The 18,293-nt window shown below is 41.1% G+C and overlaps 1 protein-coding gene across 2 annotated transcripts in view; it reads right to left on the reverse strand.

The window, feature by feature from the left end:
- Window positions 1-18,293, reverse strand: part of Ino80 (INO80 complex ATPase subunit) — a 95,791-nt gene that overhangs the window by 26,132 nt on the left and 51,366 nt on the right. For both annotated transcript variants that reach the window (NM_001261404.2, XM_087650916.1), the window contains 4 exon segments: window positions 254-348; window positions 4,458-4,585; window positions 9,970-10,195; window positions 15,749-15,889. In NM_001261404.2, coding sequence (NP_001248333.1) covers window positions 254-348; window positions 4,458-4,585; window positions 9,970-10,195; window positions 15,749-15,889 — 590 coding nt within the window.

The raw sequence follows: 18,293 nt of genomic DNA on the forward strand, positions 1-18,293 counted from the left end.
AGTCAGTCAGTAGAGAGCAATTTGGTGAAGAAAACATGTAGTGTCGCTATCTGACTTCCGCAAGGACATAGGAACACATATAGTAAACACACACACACACACACACACACACACACACACACACACACACACACACACACACACAGAGTAGCGATTCATTAATAGTTAAGATTATTGGCTTAAAAAAACCAACTCATCATTTAAAACCCTAGAGGAAAACTGAAAGAGTTTTTGTCATACAAATTGATATTACCTGGTCTGAAAGTCAGCAACCATGTCCCGTCTCTCTGAGATCTTAGATGAGCCATCCAGCCTCATGTAGGTATGTTTCCTGTATACCATATATTCCTGCCAACCAGGATAAAAGGACACAATAAACCTGATGCCAATCATTACGTTCTAATTCTCAAGCTTTTGGGCCACCTCATCCATACCAGACTCAAGTCACTATACACAGAATGGGGAGGAAATGGTGATACAAGTACAATTAAATGAGTTTATTGTTCCTGAAATTCAAGATCAACCTAGCATCTCAATTTCAACTAATCCAGTCCAGATTTCTAAGGGCTTTATAAAAACGATCTCCCCCAAATAAAACAATCCCCAAACTAAAATGGCTTTTCAGTCACTAAACAATTTTTCATAGGTATGAACACAATGAGTTTCTTTTCAGTATTTGGAAGGTGGTGGTAGGAGGAGGATCAGGAGTTTTAAGAACCACCTCAGCTACAGAGCAAACTCAATGGCAGCCTGTGCAACAGAAGAAGCAGGTAGTCTCAGTGTCCTCTTCTCAACCAACAGTACCAAGAGCCCCTCATCCTCTGGTTTCACACTCCATGTTACCAGTCTGTGTACAGTCAAGCAGATGTTGAAAATATGAAATGGGAAACAAGAAACTAATAAGGGTTCTACTTATGAGATCGGGCCTTACTATGTATCCCTGAAACTCTTGTGCAGACCAGAATGCCCCTGAACTTAAAGAGATCTACCTACCTGTGCAATGGTAGGATTGAAGGCTTGTATGTACCATACCAGGACAATTTATACTTTTTAGATAACTTTGGTATAGTTATTCATATTTTATTTTATTATTAGCTACCAGTATTCTCTTGATATAACTATCTTAGGTACGTACAGAAAAAAGTAGTATGTATGTCTCAGGTACTGGGGAGTCTTAGAATATATCTATTAATAACCGCAGCAAAGGTAAACTGGAGGTTCAAATCTACTTTTCTCTACTGAAAAAGCCAGGCCTTGTGGCACAGCTCTGTAATTCCAGCTACTTGGAAGGCTAAAGTAGGAGGGTAGGTCCAAGGCCTGCTTGGGATACTGAGTGACTAAGACCAGTCTAGGCTGCTCAATGACATGGTATTTTACAGTAAGAAATTGAAAAGATAACCAGGGTTGTAGTTAAGTGACTATTTCAATCCTCATTACTACAAAAACTAACCAAAATCAAGAGGCCAGTAGTAAGTTCTACATTTTGGAAATATTTATATTGGTTTCCTGTGGCACTAATGACCTTTGCCATAGTGTAACTTTCTCCAAAATAGACTATATAGTAGGACAAAAAGTAAGGCTCAACAAATAGAGAAAAACTGAAATAATTTTGTGTATAGTGTGTGATCACAATGGAGTAAGAACACAAGTCAGCAGCAAATAAAATCCCAGTGAATGTACAATATCAGGAGATTAAACAAACATTAATGAAGAATAAACAGGTTCTTTCAGGAAATCAAGATGACAACAAGATGACTGCAGAGTGCCTCCAGTGAAGAGAACACACTGCTCTCGTAAGGATTTAAGTTTGGTCCTCTGTACCCACATAGAGAGGCTCACAATGATGGCCTATAATTCCTGCCCTAAGGGATCGCACACTATCCTCTGGCCCCTTGGCAACTTTATTCATATGTACAGACCCCTTTCCTCCACGTATACATAAAAATGAAAATATTTAGAACAATTTGACCCTGGAAAGTCAGTTACTTCCTCTTACAAAGGACATAAAATTCTCTGAATCAAATGGAAATAAAGGATCCACCAAAACAAAAACTTAATGCAAGTAGTCCTAAGAGGAAAGTTTATGTAGCTTTAAGTGCCTACATTAAGAAATCAGAGTTCTCTCAGAGAGATGTATCTTAGGACCCACAACCATCCTCAACTCCAGATCCAGGGGGATCCAAAGCCCTCTTGTTACCTCCTTGGGCACCTGGCATATACATACATGCATAGTCCCCCAAAAGAAAGACTTTTGCCACCTTTAGTAAGCTCATTGTGTATTGCTCTTTTAAAAAAAAAAAAAAAGAAAAAGGAAAAACTGTATGTGTGGTGTTTTCCTTGCATATATGTCTGTGAACTACATTTGTGGGATGGCAGTGTAGTGGTTGGATCTGAGAGAGTTGTGAGCTGCCATGTAGGTGCTGGGAATTGAACCTGCAGAAGAGCTGCCAGTGACATTAACAGCTGAGCCATTTCCTCTTTGTAATTCATAACAGCTGGCAGTCACTACTTCACCGTGACCTCCCCAAGTCCTCAGGATGAAGCAAGTAGCTCACAGGAACTAAGAGGAGCCTTACTGTAGATCGTACTTCCCTTGTCTTAGCTGTTGACATCACTTGGTCTGAGAGGAGGGTGGGAGGTACACCAGTCCATTTAGTTGGACTGCTATTAGAACCTTACTGTATGTAAGATTTACACCATCAGACATGGCTGAGGATATCACTTACTTAACATACATAAATAAAGCCCTAGGTTCCACTTTCTGAACTCTATGTTGGGAAATGTGAGACTGGCATGAACACCAATCAATCAAAACATATACACCAGCGGCTTAATCACCTCTCTTATGCTAGAACTTGTTAGGAGTTTCCTATCATTTATAAATATGTGATGTCATAAAACAAATCAGAAAGTTTGTCAAGTTAAAAATTAAAATCCAGGGGTTGGGGATTTGGCTCAGTGGCAGAGCGCTTGCCTAGGAAACGCAAGGCCCTAGGTTCGGTCCCCAGCTCCGAAAAAAAGAACCAAAAAAAAAAAAAAAAAAAAAAAATTAAAATCCAAGCACTATATAAAATCTAGGACTTAAAGAGATAAAAATACTTCAGTTGTTGCTTATTTTATATATATATATATATATATATATATATATATATATATATATATATATATATATCTTTCTTGCTAAAATAAGTTGTCAAATTATTAAAAGGAACCTGCCTCCAATAGATAAACTCACTACAAAATCCACCTTCCAAAAAACAAACAAACAAAACCCCCAAAAACAAAAAAACAAAACAAACAAAACAAAAAAAAAAACCCCAAAAAACCCTCTAAGCTTCCCACCACTTTTTAAAATAATGTTTATAATTTGTGTTTGTGGGTGTGTATACGCGTGCATGCATAGATGTACCATGTGAAGGTCAGAAGACAATTTGTGCATTTTCAACCATGTGGGTTCTGGGGACTCAACGAACATCTTTAGACTTGGAGGCAAGTGTCCTTATCTGCTGAGTCATCTCAATGGCCCAACCTAACCTTTTATTGTATTCATTCCTTCTGTTATTACCAGGGTTCTTATCCCCTTATTCTTAGATAGAAATGGTCACGGTAATCGCTACTTAATTACTCCTTGAAGCAGCAGGCTGCAACATAGAACCTTTCACATATTAAACCCAAGTAAAAAATATGAGCTGTTTACATAGTTCTGATTACCAGATACCTTAGCCTCCTGCAGCTTTCCTATAAGAGACTTCTCTCTGTTGGCTTGTGATTATTTGTTCCTATTCTATTCTACGTCTATGATCTCTCCCCCTTCCACAAATAAGTCATTATTCAGACAAGAAAATAGAGAGAACCCAAACATGTAACTAACTAAACAAACAAACAAAAATATACCACAAAGTTGTCTTTGATGGCTAACAGTGGTGAACCATTGCTATACATTAACATTACTTCAGTTAACTTTAAATTTTAAATATACTAGTTAATTCTCAGACCTTATTCCAATGTCTGCAATATATAGTCAAGATGAGAACCATTACATTTAAGTCTGCTTGAAGAGCTGCTCCCTAGGTTTTTATATAAAAAACCGAATCCTCAATCCTGACTTCTATATAGAATTCAAGAAACTACCAAGCCTGGGAGCTGCTTTAAAATTGTGGAATTTCTTTTCTAGTAAAAAGTATTCTGGGGTTGGGGATTTAGCTCAGTGGTAGAGCACTTGCCTAGCAAGCCCAAGGCCCTGGGTTCGGTCCCCAGCTCCGAAAAAAAAAAAAAAAAAAGTATTCTACTTCCCAGCTAGGGGAGAAATAGAAGTCCTCTGCATTATTAGGGGGTGGGGCACCTCTGCTCCTTCTATAGAATATAAAACCACAAAAAGCTGATATTAGTAGGGACACCAGATTCCTATCAAAATTAAATGTCAAAGACTCCTAGGTCCCCAAGGTTCCTTCTCCTACCTCCAGCAGGTCTATCATTCTGGTCATCTGAGAGTAGATAAGGACCCTATGTCCTTGAGACTTGAGCCGAGTCAACAGGATATCAAGGGCATACAGCTTTCCACTGTCAGTGATGAGGCTCTCCTTGCCTGGTGAGAAAAAAAAAGGGGGGGGGGGAGATGGAGGGAGGAAACTATTTAATTGAAGCGACAAATCACTCACTACAAAGTTGTATGCAGCCAGAATTTCTATTATCAGGATTGCTTGTCTCATGGGAACAGGGACGTGCTCTAGAAGCAGAATGGAAAGCACTGTTAAATCCTGTCTCCCAGGGGGAGACAGCCTTTCAGCTGACAGGACTATTAGATGTTTGATGCACAGTCTTACTGAGTGGACACCAAGGATACAAAGTTATTGCCAATGACAAATAAGTCCTGTGTTGTCAGTAACCTGGAATCTCTACTCCTTTGTTTACTTATCTCTAGAAACTTGTTTCTTCCAATTCAGTGCTTGTTTGTTTCAATGAGACTCATGAATGCTTGATCCTGTTAGTGAACTCTTTTGGGAAAGATTAGCAGGTGTGGCTTTGTTAGAGGAAATGTCACTGGGAGTGGGGTTTGAGGTTTCTAAAGGCCACGTCAGACCCAGTCTCTTTCCCTCTCTGCTTCCAACTTGTAGGAAAGAGGTGAGCTCTCAGCTACTGTGCCAACACCATGTCTGCCTGCCTGCTGCTAGGCTATGCCAGGCTGATCATGGACTTAGATTGTAACACTGTAAGCACCTAATTAAATGCTTTCTTTTATAAGCTGTATTTGTCATGGTGTCTCTTCAGAGCAACAGAATAGTGGCTAGAACAGTGGTTCTATCCTGAAAGCATGAGAATGTATAGAGATACGGACAGAAGTCTGGAGACAAGGTAAACACCAAGAAAGGCAAATAAATGTGTTCACCTCTGAAACTCTTCAATACCCAGCTATCAATCCCAGGGCCATGTGCCCAGTATGTGCTCTTTCAATAGGCCCCACTCCCAGGATTTCAGAAGGAACAGACTTTGAGTTTCTGTGAAATGAAAACTGCTTTCACTCACTAACTTGTGTTTTCTCCTTCCTCTTCCCATATAAAACACATTTCAGCCAGAGATCTTTTAAGAACATTTAACTCACAAGTTTTCATCTTATCCATTCAGTACCATTCACTATCATATCCAGGAAGGAGAGTTTCCTGTTTGCAGACTGTTCATAAACATGCCCTGAACAATTGCTACAACAGAAGAGGAAGAAAGGAGGCTTGAGGGGTTGATTAGAGCATGTATGGAAGTGGCTAGGGAACACAGAAAAAGAAAAGAAACAATACAGAGAATGTTACACTGGCAACTGCCTACAAAAAGTAAAAGAGACAATATGAAGTCAAACTGACTATCCTTAGTTCCCCAGTTAAAGCATGCTCTTTCTTCAGAACTGCAAAGGCCAAGTATTGAGAGGAGTCCAAGAGTTCTCAACTGTCATTCTTGCCACTATTTGCCAAGTACACAATTATTGTCTACACTGAACAAGAACGGATGTGCTGACAGCACCATAACAAATCACCAGCTGCTCTGTTTTGCTACAAAGCTATGGGTCCTGGATGTTTACTCCTCTGCACTGCAGCCCGCCTTTTCCCACCTTCGGAATGCTGCCAGGACACACTGCCCGCCCTCCCTCCCTGCTGCTGTGGCCCACACCTTTGTTCAGCCTCTTTGTTTGCTCCTGTTTAGATTACTGAAATGCTCTTCTCTTTGCTGTCTCCTCACCAGCACAATCAAGTGACTGCAGCGGGACAGGAGTAAGTGCCGAGCTTTCGCCCTGGCACCAGACAAGGAGGCCAGTGGAAATTCCTAGTCTGATTCGGCAGCCATGCTTTCCGAACAACTCAGAAGTTCCCTTCTCCTCACAATTCCTTCTCTAGGGCATGTCAGGAGTCTCGATTTTGATAGCTTTTAGTATTTCCCAGTTTTCCCTTTTTTAAAACCATACATTTTTCAGTCACTAAAAGGGAGTGGGCAAGCTAAGCTCTCTACATTCTTATAGCCTGCTTATGTCCTCTCTCCACTCAGACACACCCCTTCAGAACAAACAGTAGAGTACACACAAATCTGTACGGTGTCTAGAATCTGTGAGGCATCAAGTGACTTTGTAATAAAAGATTTATTTATCTTATGTGTATGTGTACTGGCTAGTTTTATGTCAACTTGGCACAAGCTAGAGTTATCAGAAATCACAGAACCTCAAGTTGAGAAAATGCCTCCAATAAAATCCAGCTGTAATGCACTTTCTTAACTAATGATTGATGGGAGAGGGCCAAGCATATTGTGGGTAGTAACACCCCTGAGCTGGTGGTCCTGGATTTTATAAGAAATTAGCCTGAGTAAACTATTATGAGCAAGCCAGTAAGCAGTACTCCTCTATGCCCTCTAGGTTCCTGCCCTGCTTGAGCTTCTGACTGACCTCTTCCACTGATGAACAGCAATGTGGAAGCATAAACCAGCAAACCCTGTCCTCCTAGGTTGCTTTGGTCATGGCGTTTCATCACAGCAATTCTAACCCTAAGAAAGCATGACTATTTGCCCGTATGTATGTATGTATGTATGTATGTATGTATGTATGTATGTATGTATGTATGTATGTATGTATACATACCATATATGTGCATGGTACCTATGGAGGTTAGGAGGGCATTGGAAATCCTGGAACTAGTGATTTGGACTTTTGTAATATGGGTGTTGGGAAGTAAACCTGGGTCCTCTGTAGGAGCTGCAAATTCTCTTAACTTGGCAGCCGCCTCTCCAACCCCTTATTGACTTTAAAACTATGCTGAAACAGTCTTCACACTTCCTGCTTCCCAGAATTTCTTTAGTTTGGTAACTAGGATGAACTGATGCTAATATTAGAAAGGTGAAGAGGTAAGGACACACATGCACACATATACACAAGCACACATGCACATACTGAAACATCAAGTATTGCCTGATTGTCACTGAGGGACGTGAAGGGAGTTGGACAAAATCTGGGTTGTTTTGCTTCTGTGATGCTGGGGTCAAACACAGGGTTCATACATACAAGGTGAGTGCTATACCGGTGAGCTACATCCTTAGACTCATTTGTCTAAGGACTGAAAGAAAAGGTCCCAAAGAAACAGACTTGAACCAAGAGATTGAAACACTAAAAACAACCAAAAATATCTGAGTTCTTCAGTAAGTGTGCTACATACACAGAGCAAATCAGTGTCCAGAATTTGTCCTCAGTGAGATATGTAGAAAAACAAGGCTTTTTTTGCTGTCCACACTGGTATCTTTTTTTTTTTTTGGTTCTTTTTTTCAGAGCTGGGGACCAAACCCAGGGCCTTGCACTTCCTAGGCAAGCGCTCTACCACTGAGCTAAATCCCCAACCCCCACACTGGTATCTTTGGAGTCTGGTATACATCATTTAATTTTTAAGAGCTACCAAGGTATGATGAACAAAAGCACTCCCTGGGGCAAAGCAAGGCAAAGGCCAGAAACATAATTACCTAGAAATCAAGAAGATTCCATTCAGTTAAACCCAGCCTCAGCCCTTCCTTTAAAATAAGACCTCAGGCTGGAGAGGTGGCTCAGCGGTTAAGAGTACTGACTGCTCTTCCAGAGGTCCTGAGTTCAATTCCCAGCAACCACATGGTGGCTCACAGCCATCTGTAATGGGGATCTCATGCCCTCTTCTGGTGTGTCTGAGGACAGTTACAGTGTACTCCCATACATGAATAAATAAATCTTCAAAAAAAAAAAATAAGACCTCAAATGATCTTGAAACAATCAGAACTATCCATTCTCTCAAAATCTTTCCTGCAATCCTATGATATTCACATTTAAAAATGGGTTCTTACTGTCTACAGCCTAGGACCCTATTCAATCACAAGACAAAAGATTAAATATCTCTTCCAAGGAAAGAAGCCCTCTGAACAGCTAAAACCTGCAAAAGTAATCGAAGTATGAAATTCATCAATTTTTGTTCAGTCTTCCAAAGAATGCAAAAGACTCCACCTTTCCCAGGGAAACAAAAAATGTAAAAGTATAGAAGAGATAAAACACAGGTTCAAATGATACCCTCCCTGCCCCCACCCCACCCCAGCTAGCCTACAGAGTACAATGGGGTCGGTGAGGAGCTTGTTGGTTCTCACAGTAAACAGCCAGTGAGGCTGGTGCTTTTTATCGATGCGAAAAGAACTCAGACACTTCCTGCTATTTAAACAAGGTCCATTTTTCTTTCAAAGAACAGGAAAAGCCACAAGAGATTCCCACAGCGCCAGCAATAGGCCTTCTACTCCTATACTGGGAACCAAAGAGCCAGAGTGAAGGAAGAAGAAACGCAGTGCATCTTGCTTCTTTTGGTACCTATTCTTCACTCCATCTGTGTGTCTGCAATGTCCACCCTGTCTTACTTCATGCTTGGGCTTTCCCTTAACTTCTAAACACGGTCACCTACTGCTTTCCTGTATTCTAAAGTCATTTCCAAGACCATATGCAATGTAGCTTTCATATACCCAGTCAGACATCTTACAGTCAAAGCACTCCAAAGGCTACCAACAGGATGACAAAGCCTTCAACAAGAAAAAAGACAAATGGGCCCTCCATAATGGAATCCAGCTGTCACTTATACTAGATGCTCCCTTTTGAGAGTATAGTCCCTAGTATACATCCATTAAATTTCAATAATAATACAATCAAAATCGCAGAGAATTTGGACCACCAAACTAACACTGTAGCAGCACGCTGCACGCTGCCAGCAGGTGTAAAGTGCATCGGTCTGTGAACCCTCTGTGTTCAACTTCCTTAAGTGCAGCCTCACTAAAGCAAAGATGAGAACCTAGTTTCCTTTCCACCCTGGACCTTGACCCAAGGGGGTCTGGGAATCTGCTAGTGTTCTGGCACAAAACACACTGTTTTTCCTCTTGATATCATTTACATCTCTAGACCTTGTGCAGGACACTGTTTATGCTACTTAACTAGGCGCTCTGGGAGTGACGACATTCTCATTCATTCCACTGGCAACGGCACAAGACAACTGCACTCACTCGACCTGAAGCTGTTCCTAAACTGTGTGGGGGGTTTTCTTTGGGGGTGGGGAGGTCTCTGGTGGGAATGGAATCCCAGCTTTGTGCATACCAGATAAGTACTCACCCCAACCCTTTTAAAAAGTGGCCGTATACTCTTCTTATCAAAGGAGAGTACTCAAGAACAAATCTAGAAACATTTTTTTTTCTTTTTTTCAGAGCTGGGGACCGAACTCAGGGCCTTGCGCTCTACCACTGAGCTAAATCCCCAACCCCCTAGAAACATTTCAATTACCATCTTTGCACTCAAGACACAAAGTACTCACACTTTTAACCTATAAATTACAAGTGAGGAGAGACAGAAATCTCAGGAACTCTGAATTCCAAATAATAAAAACTATCACATGAGCTTGCTCTCCCATTCTCCTCTTGTCAAAGCTGAAAACATGTTCCAAAGAACAGAAAACTCACCTGGGATTCTGATGAAAGACCAGCCGTTCTGGGGCCTAATGCTCAACAGCCCTCCAGCTGGCTCTGGGAAGAACTGGGATCTGCGATTCAGCCAATCCGTAGCCAGCTCAGGAGCCCCATTCAACAAACACTGCTTGGCAGCCAGACTCCCTCCTTCCTTCAGAACTCCTCTCTCATACTCTGCACTTCTGTCATTACAGTAAGAATCCAACGGCACTGCGGTGACCTGCAGGGAAAAATTCGCCGACAATAAAATGGTTCTTCTGCCATTTTTTACACACATCAAGCCTTCGAGGGAAATCAACTTTTTTTCTTCTGAGCCAGGATCTCATGTAACTCAGGCTGGCCTCCAAATTCTCAGGAAGCCAGGGATGACCTTGAATACCTGATCCTACTACTTTCACCTACCCAGTGTGGGATGACAGGCAAGTTTCAGGCTTGTGAATGCTGAGCTTTATCCCTATGCCCAGAACTCTGAAATCAGATCAAGGTGAATAATCTCAGACTGCTGGCTTTAAAGTTCCTCATCTAACCAAGTAATATGATGGCAAAAACTAACTCTGAGAGGGTCTCTGGGTAAAATGCTAATCTCTAATAGCATGAGCCTGCAATCATAAGATACAAAAAGAAACTGGCATGTGTAGATAAAGTAGGAGTCTAGTCTGGCAATATCTACTCTCAATATATATTTACCACCCACTCATTACTAGATGTGGTTTGCAAGTACTATGGCCACTCATGACAGATGGCAGAAAGGGAGCTGGAGACAGACAGCCATCATGAAAGGACTACAGTGTTTGACACATCTGAAGCTCTATTCAATGCTTTCATGGCAAAACTTCTTTGTTTCTCAATACTTTTCATGGATAAACCTAATGGAAAAAAGGGGAAACCTTTTTTCAAACCATGCTGGAGGAAAGAAAAAGGAACATAGGGGACAGAAGGAAGCAAACATCAATAAGCAACATATTCATTTCCTGGCTAGAGCAGAGACTGCGTAAAACTCTTATGTCATCATGTAGTACATCCTTATGAAACTAAAATGTGGCCTTCCCAATGGAAAAAGAGTGCTTTGCCAATTTAGAAACACAGGTTTGTTTATCTGTGATGTCACGTGGTAGAAGACTGTTAAACATAACCTCTTGTTAACAAATAAAGGCTAGAGTAATCCACCAGCCCAACATGATGAAAAAACTAAAAGCCCATTCATGGTAAGCAGTAAATAAGACAAAATTTAAAAGCAGACAAAGAGATGGGGAGGCAGGAGGTATGAAGAGCTCAGGCCGGGGTGTGGGAGGGATCAGAGCAAGGCCATTGGTTGTACCAAACTAGGCAGCTCTATTATTTCTCAGAAGACAGGTTGCTAGGAAATCTGCTCTGGTATGAACTGTTCGAGGAGTGAACCTCAAGCTTGGATATGCTCCGTGATGGGAGCAGATCACAGAGATGATGCTAGGAGGGGGAGCCAATAAATACCCTGGCTGAGGAATCGGAGCTACACAATACGGCTGCATGTGGAACCAGTTGCAGATGCTTCTAAGAGTCACAAGGTACCAAGACAGAAAAACAAAATAAACAGCACTGGCTGGCAGCCAGAGAGGAACTGAGTCTGTTATGAAACAGTGCCATCTATGGCTCAGCTGCAAAATTACCTAAGGTCAGAGCAAAGGGCCAAGCTTGGTCAGGGTTGAAATGTTCCTGCAGACAAGTCTAGGAGACCTTACTGCTTTTCTTTCCTTCAGAGTATTTTTGTTGTTGTTTTCCTTCACACTCACTTTATCTTTCAATAGCTATTACACAGATGGAAACACAAAGCAGGTTTACAAGAACTGCATCTCTATGAAATGGTTTCTCTACTCAGCAGCAATCCAGCAGACTCTGGGCACGAACAGACATCTACCACGTAGGATGTTAGTCACATCACCTCAAAATATCTAACAGCTGTACTTCTATAAAATGACTAAATGTTTGACCTTAGGGGAAGGTTCTGCATATATTCAAACACCATGGGCTCCAGAATGAGTAAAATTCTAAATTTTTTCTTCCTGACTGCATCACCCTCTCCAAATGGAGACTCAACTCACGGACTTACTCATGTTAGATAAACTTTCTTCCACTGAGCTACATTCCTAGACTCTATGGTTTTGGGAAGCAGATCTCACATGTAGCCCAGCTAGCCTGAAACTCATACTCCTTCTGTCTTAGCTTTCCCAGTTCTGGGATACTGGAGAGTGGAAACTAACATTGGTATATTTTACACTAAAACACAAATCCTCTACCTTCTCCTGACTTTCTGAAATGAAACATAACTCAGACTTTGGGCCATAATCTCAAGATGGAAAACCAGACGCTAGATGCTCCGGATGAAGAGCAATGGAAGGCGAGTGACGCAGGCACATTTCTCTCCTTGCTAACGACTCAGATCTAGGCGCTCTTAGCAGTTTAAAAAGCAAAACTTTCCAGTTATAAACTTTCACCAAGATTTCATTTTTTGCTGACATCCAAGTCCAAGGCTGAATACAAGGCACACATCTTCTTTTTTAATGTTTATGTTTTCCTAACATGTATGTATATGCACTATATGCGTGCCTAGTGTCCATGAAGTCAAAAGAGGCTAACAGAGTCCTTAGAACTGGAGTGATCAGTAGTAAGTCATCATGTAGGCGCAGCGAGTCTAACTAAAGGCCCAATTCTTAACCATTTATTTAAAGTTTTTGAAAAGCTTTGGTGCTAAGCCCTGGTTCAATATACATGTGGACTTGTAGAAAACAATGGTCTAAATATGTGAATGGTATATTTTAGAAGTCTAAAAGAGCAAAAAAAGTACATTTCTACTTAGAATAAATCCTACTCCTACATTCACTCCAGCTTAGACACCTTGTGCTGACTTTGCAAACTGATGGTGTAGGTACAGGGCGATGAGGCATGAAAGACATTCCTCCCTTCACCCAGTGGAAATATGCGCCGTGTCTAGTTCAGGCATGTCTAACCTGTGCCTGCAGGCCAGATGCATTCATGGACAGCTACAAATAAAACACAACTCTTTTTGTACATGACAACATCATATCACAATGTCTAAAGGTTGTGCCTCTTGCAACTTGCCCACACAAACCCCACGCCTTGCTTCACTAACCTCCTAAGTTCCTGGAGTTTGAGGAGACGCTTCATCAAGCATTCAGGGTGTCCTTCCTGACATGCGTGCTTCTGTTCTAGCTGTGGGAGAGTGACTGCTCCAAACATTTCTGGGCTTTGGTAAGATGAATACTCAGGCTCTTCCTTATTCAACTAACCATGTACAACTATTTCTCAGCTATTGATAAATAGCTCCTTCCTTAATGGCAGTTATCCAAGAGCATGAACCAGAGAAATGACTTCTAGCATTGGTAGGTCAGTCAAGGATCCAAGGATACCAATTTCTCTCTCCTCACCAAATGTTTAAGCTCAATAGAATGAACGGCATCTTATGAAATGTCACTTAACTTGGCCCTAGGGCTGATACAGAAGATGAAGCCTCGTTATATTTGTATAAAATATTCAGACATGTTTAGAATTTATGTCCTCAAAAAGATGGTATAATAATTCCTATTTCAAGTTCAGCACATGCTACATGATAAAACTACAAGCGTGAGGCAAGTGAATGTATGGAAAAGAGGGTGGTAAAGACAGCACATTTACCGTGACTACAACTTCCTTCAAGCTTAACTTTTTTTCTGGTGTTAGGGGTAAGGTTGGAGTTAAGAGTTTCTCTGTGAAGCCCTTACCGCCCTAGAACTAGCTCTGTAGACCAGGCTGGCCTCAAAATGTGTGCACCATCACTGCTAAACCACATTTATTATTCTTTAGAGAAAGAATGCCATCAGACATGGTAGTTCAGACTTCTGGCTAGCCCCTGTAAAAACACTGTTTTCTCTGTTCTTCTCTCCTTCACTCCTTATGAGACAATGCTTGACTTGAACTCACAGCCTCTTGCTTTAACCACCCAAATGGAAGGGTGATGAGGATGTAAGTCTTCACACTTCTGGCCAGGACTGGACTTTACTATTTTTTTGTTGGTTTAAATTTCTGATCTTGGGAAGACTGTTTTTGAGTAATGTTGGTCATAGAGATTTGGAAACTCTTGAAATATAACAGAATTTTTTATGTGCATAAATCAATTTTTAGTAGTTTTAATTGGCTTTATGACATACAGGAATAATAGTTTTAGCATTCCTCTTTCAGAAAACTAAGCTTCCTCTCTTAGGATCTTGGTGCAGAGATCAGGTTAAAAGAGAATGAAAGCAGCCAGGTAGCAATGAAGCCTGAGGCTGCTCTCTATACAAGAACTTGGCTTTAGGTACTTTCTATAAAAAAATACGTCTCACTAATCAACTATAATTCTAAGATTTCTCCAGAGAAACCTGAATACTTTCTCCATAAATACCCAGCAAACAGGGCTGAGTGTGGCATAATAATTAGGTTCACACAGCACAGGACCTCAGACAGAAATCTAAGCAGGCAGCAGCCCACACGATTCACATCACTGCTATTCATCTTCCTTTACACCCCTTGTCAGACTCTCTGTTTGGTACTTTTTTTTTTTTTTTTTTTTGGTTCTTTTTTTTTTTTTTTTCGGAGCTGGGGACCGAACCCAGGGCCTTGTGCTTCCTAGGCAAGCGCTCTACCACTGAGCTAAATCCCCAACCCCTGTTTGGTACATTTAACAAAGTATGCAAGCTGATAAAAATAATGGAAGGTAAATGTTTCCAAGGAAGACCTAAAACAACTTCTTTGGATGGAACTGTGAAAACTTGGGATGGGTTAAGCAACAAGATCAAAGCACAAAAGGGAAGGAGCTCTTTGGCTAACTATTCTTCCTGGAGAAAAGAAAACAGCAAGGTGGGAAAACAGAAATGTTTTCAGTGTCTTTTCTCTGAACACTGAGCTTGGTCACATCACTATTCTGCCTTTCTTCCTTCACATACCTCTTCTGGAATATGGGAGAATTTTTGTCTGGCTATAATCAATGAGGAAAGGAAGGAAGTTGAAGACATAGACAAAGTACTCAATCCAGTAAATCAAAGTAAACTTTTCAGGGCCTTTTGTCAGCAATCTTGGGAGTATTGTGATAATTAGGGTATGGGAAGACAGAAACGCTCAAAGCTGAAAACAACAGAAATACCACCAGCTCCCGCCACCCCCCAGAAGTTTAAACCACTGAACGGTTAGGACAAGCACTAGCTGCTGTTCAGGTGGAGCCCACCTGGGAACCATAGTCTGAGCAAGGCTGTTGAGGAGGTGGGAACCACCACACTAGGAAACTGCCTGATCCTGGACTGTACAAAGATAAGGCCAAATAGAATCTTCAACTAATTGAGCCACAATTCGATGAGATCCTTAATAAAACTTCAAAGCAGGTGACAATGGCTTCCTTTTCCCTGATCCTGCTAAGGACTGATGTACCTGACAGATAGCTTATTCCATTACAGTTTACAGTCTCTAACCACGCACCATGTAATAATCTGCAAATCTACACATTTCAAGGTGAGAAGTATTGTCTTACTTGATCATGGATGCTCTCCTATTTTTAATATTCTTTGACATAGGGTCTTACTTTCTATGGAACTCACAAGATTCCCACATCTTGGGATCAAAAGTGAATAACCATACCCAGCTCTTTTCTTCTTTCAAACTAAGACTGACTTGTTTTTCAAAATCTGAACAGCAGAGAAATCGTCCCCTGGGTACTAGCTAATTTTTTACAGTATAGTCTATTTCATTTCTTCCCTCCTGTGGCACTTACTCGTGGACTGGCCACACACAAAAAGGATGGCAGCTCAGTGAGGAGGCAGCAACGAAGTGAGGAGGTAGCTGATCTCCGTTGATGGACAACCTGGTCTGAGTAGCCACTCACTGCTTTACAGTGGCTGCTGAAAACAAGAGACTAAAAAACAAAAAAACAAACAAAAAAATAGTGAAAGGACAATTATTGTTAATAAGTCACATACTATTCAACTTGAAGAACTTTATCTAAACAACCATTTATTAGAACCAAGCAAGCAATATGTAGTTGAGGCCCCACTGATTTCAAAACGTGGTTTTATTAGAATACAGAAACAAGTGTCATTTCTTTTTTATTTTATTTTACTTTATTTGTAATAAGTACACTGTAGCTATCTTCAGACACACCAGAAGAGGGCATCAGATTCCATTATAGATGGTTGTGAGTCACCACGTGGTTGCTGGGAATTGAACTCAGGACCTTTGGAAAAGCAGTCAGTGCTCTTAACTTCTGAGTCATCTCTCCAACCTGCAAGTGTCATTTCTTTTTTTTTTTTTTTTTTTTTTTTTTGTTTTTTTTTTTGGTTCTTTTTTTTGGAGCTGGGGACCGAACCCAGGGCCTTGCGCTTCCTAGGCAAGCACTCTTCCACTGAGCTAAATCCCCAACCCTGGATCTTCATTCTTGATTCTGTCGTTTACTTGTACTAATTTTTCAGTACCGGCTGGTAATCTAAATAGCAATTTGGATGAAGATCATCTACAAGACAACTCGTGCACTGATTTAACATCATAAAAACAAGGAGCAGGATCACAATGGTTAAACACTTCAGGCGGTCTTTGCTCATTCATGCACGGGAGCCTATTTTATAGACTAAAGCTTCTGAGTTATCAGGATCATCATTGTAAGAAATTCCCTTCCTGTGCAATAGAACATACACATCATTATCTGCTTTCATGAGCCACTCACTCATCATGTTCTGAATACAGCCATGAAAAGACGTAGCTATTTTTAAGTGGAGGTTGACTGCCTGCACAGGTTGGCCTGTGTGTGCACAAGTCTCACTCATGTTCTAGGATGGGTTCCATCTATAGTACTCACAATTGAGGCCCCTAAGAACAGGATTGGAGGTGGACACCACCACATTCACCAGCATCTTCAGTGGTTTCTTTCTTTTTTTTTTTTTTTTTTTTTTTTTTTTGGTTCTTTTTTTCGGAGCTGGGGACCGAACCCAGGGCCTAGCAAGCGCTCTACCACTGAGCTAAATCCCCAACCCCATCTTCAGTGGTTTCTAGTCACAAAGGTACCCATGGGGCTTTGACAAGCCTAGTCCCATGCAGTTCTGACGTGCTTTGTCTTTTCTATAGATGTTGAGGTCTTTGCAACACCCACCAAGTACTTCTAATCTTTTAATATCAACTGTTCTTTTGCAAGCTGGTCTCTGCACTAAAGTTTTGTCCCTTTACATTTGTATCTACTATCACCTGAATGATTGATATGAAGATTATACAGCTGTCACCCTTTACTAATGAACACTGACAAGTTAGGTACACTACCTCAGAAGTTTAACTACTGTAGAGACAAGGACTAAAAATGAAGCCATGGTTGATTTGTATTGTTTGCTGTTTTCCTGATTTCTCAGAAGTGTACTGCTGACAATAGTAGTAAGTCCTCTTACGCTCCTGGGATTGGAGGAGACCAGGGGCCTATCCTGCTCATTTCAGGAGTAGTTCAGGACTGGTAGTTGGGATAGCACTGGCATGAAGACCATCTCTGCATAGGTAACTGAAGTAACTCAACAACTAAGCTAATGGCGTTTGAATACTTAGGGCATCTTAACAACAGTTACACTATCTTTAAGCTATCTTTATTTTCAGTATTCTCATACAGTAAAGCTCAGCAGAAATTGATTATATTTACAGACTATAAATACATAAGAGAATGAACATTTTCTCGAACTTCTTCCTTCCAACAATGTAGTTATTATTAAGAAGGTGATAAAAGGAGCTGGAGAGATCGCACCAGCTACTCCAGTCTTCCAGAGGACATGGGTTCAGGCCTGCCTGCCTGCCTGCCTGCGTGTGTACTTGCTTTTGCCTGCATTTGTGTATGTGAGTTTTGCCCTCTTCTCGCCTCCATGTGGCACATGCAGGCAAGAACACACACAAAATAAAATAAAACCTTTTAAATAACAGGATGTCAAAACACATCAAAAGGAATCAATAAAATATCGGGCTGGTGGGGTTGGGGATTTAGCTCAGTGGTAGAGCGCTTGCCTAGGAAGCGCAAGGCCCTGGGTTCGGTCCCCAGCTCCGAAAAAAAGAACCAAAAAAAAAAAAAAAATATATATATATATATATATATATATCGGCCAGCACTTGGGAGGCAGAGGCAGGTGAATCTCGGAGTTTAAGGCCACTCTGGTCTACAGACTGAGTTCCAAAAGTGCCAGGGGTACACAGAGAAACCATGAATCGAAAAACAAGCAAACAAAGAAACACACAAATAAGCCCCCCACCAAAAAAAACCAAAACAACAAAATGAACGGAAACATCATCAGTCCCTTTCC

The sequence above is a fragment of the Rattus norvegicus genome, chromosome 3 (genome assembly GCF_021556685.1).
Source record: "Rattus norvegicus strain SHRSP/BbbUtx chromosome 3, alternate assembly SHRSP_T2T, whole genome shotgun sequence".
Lineage (NCBI taxonomy): Eukaryota > Metazoa > Chordata > Mammalia > Rodentia > Muridae > Rattus > Rattus norvegicus.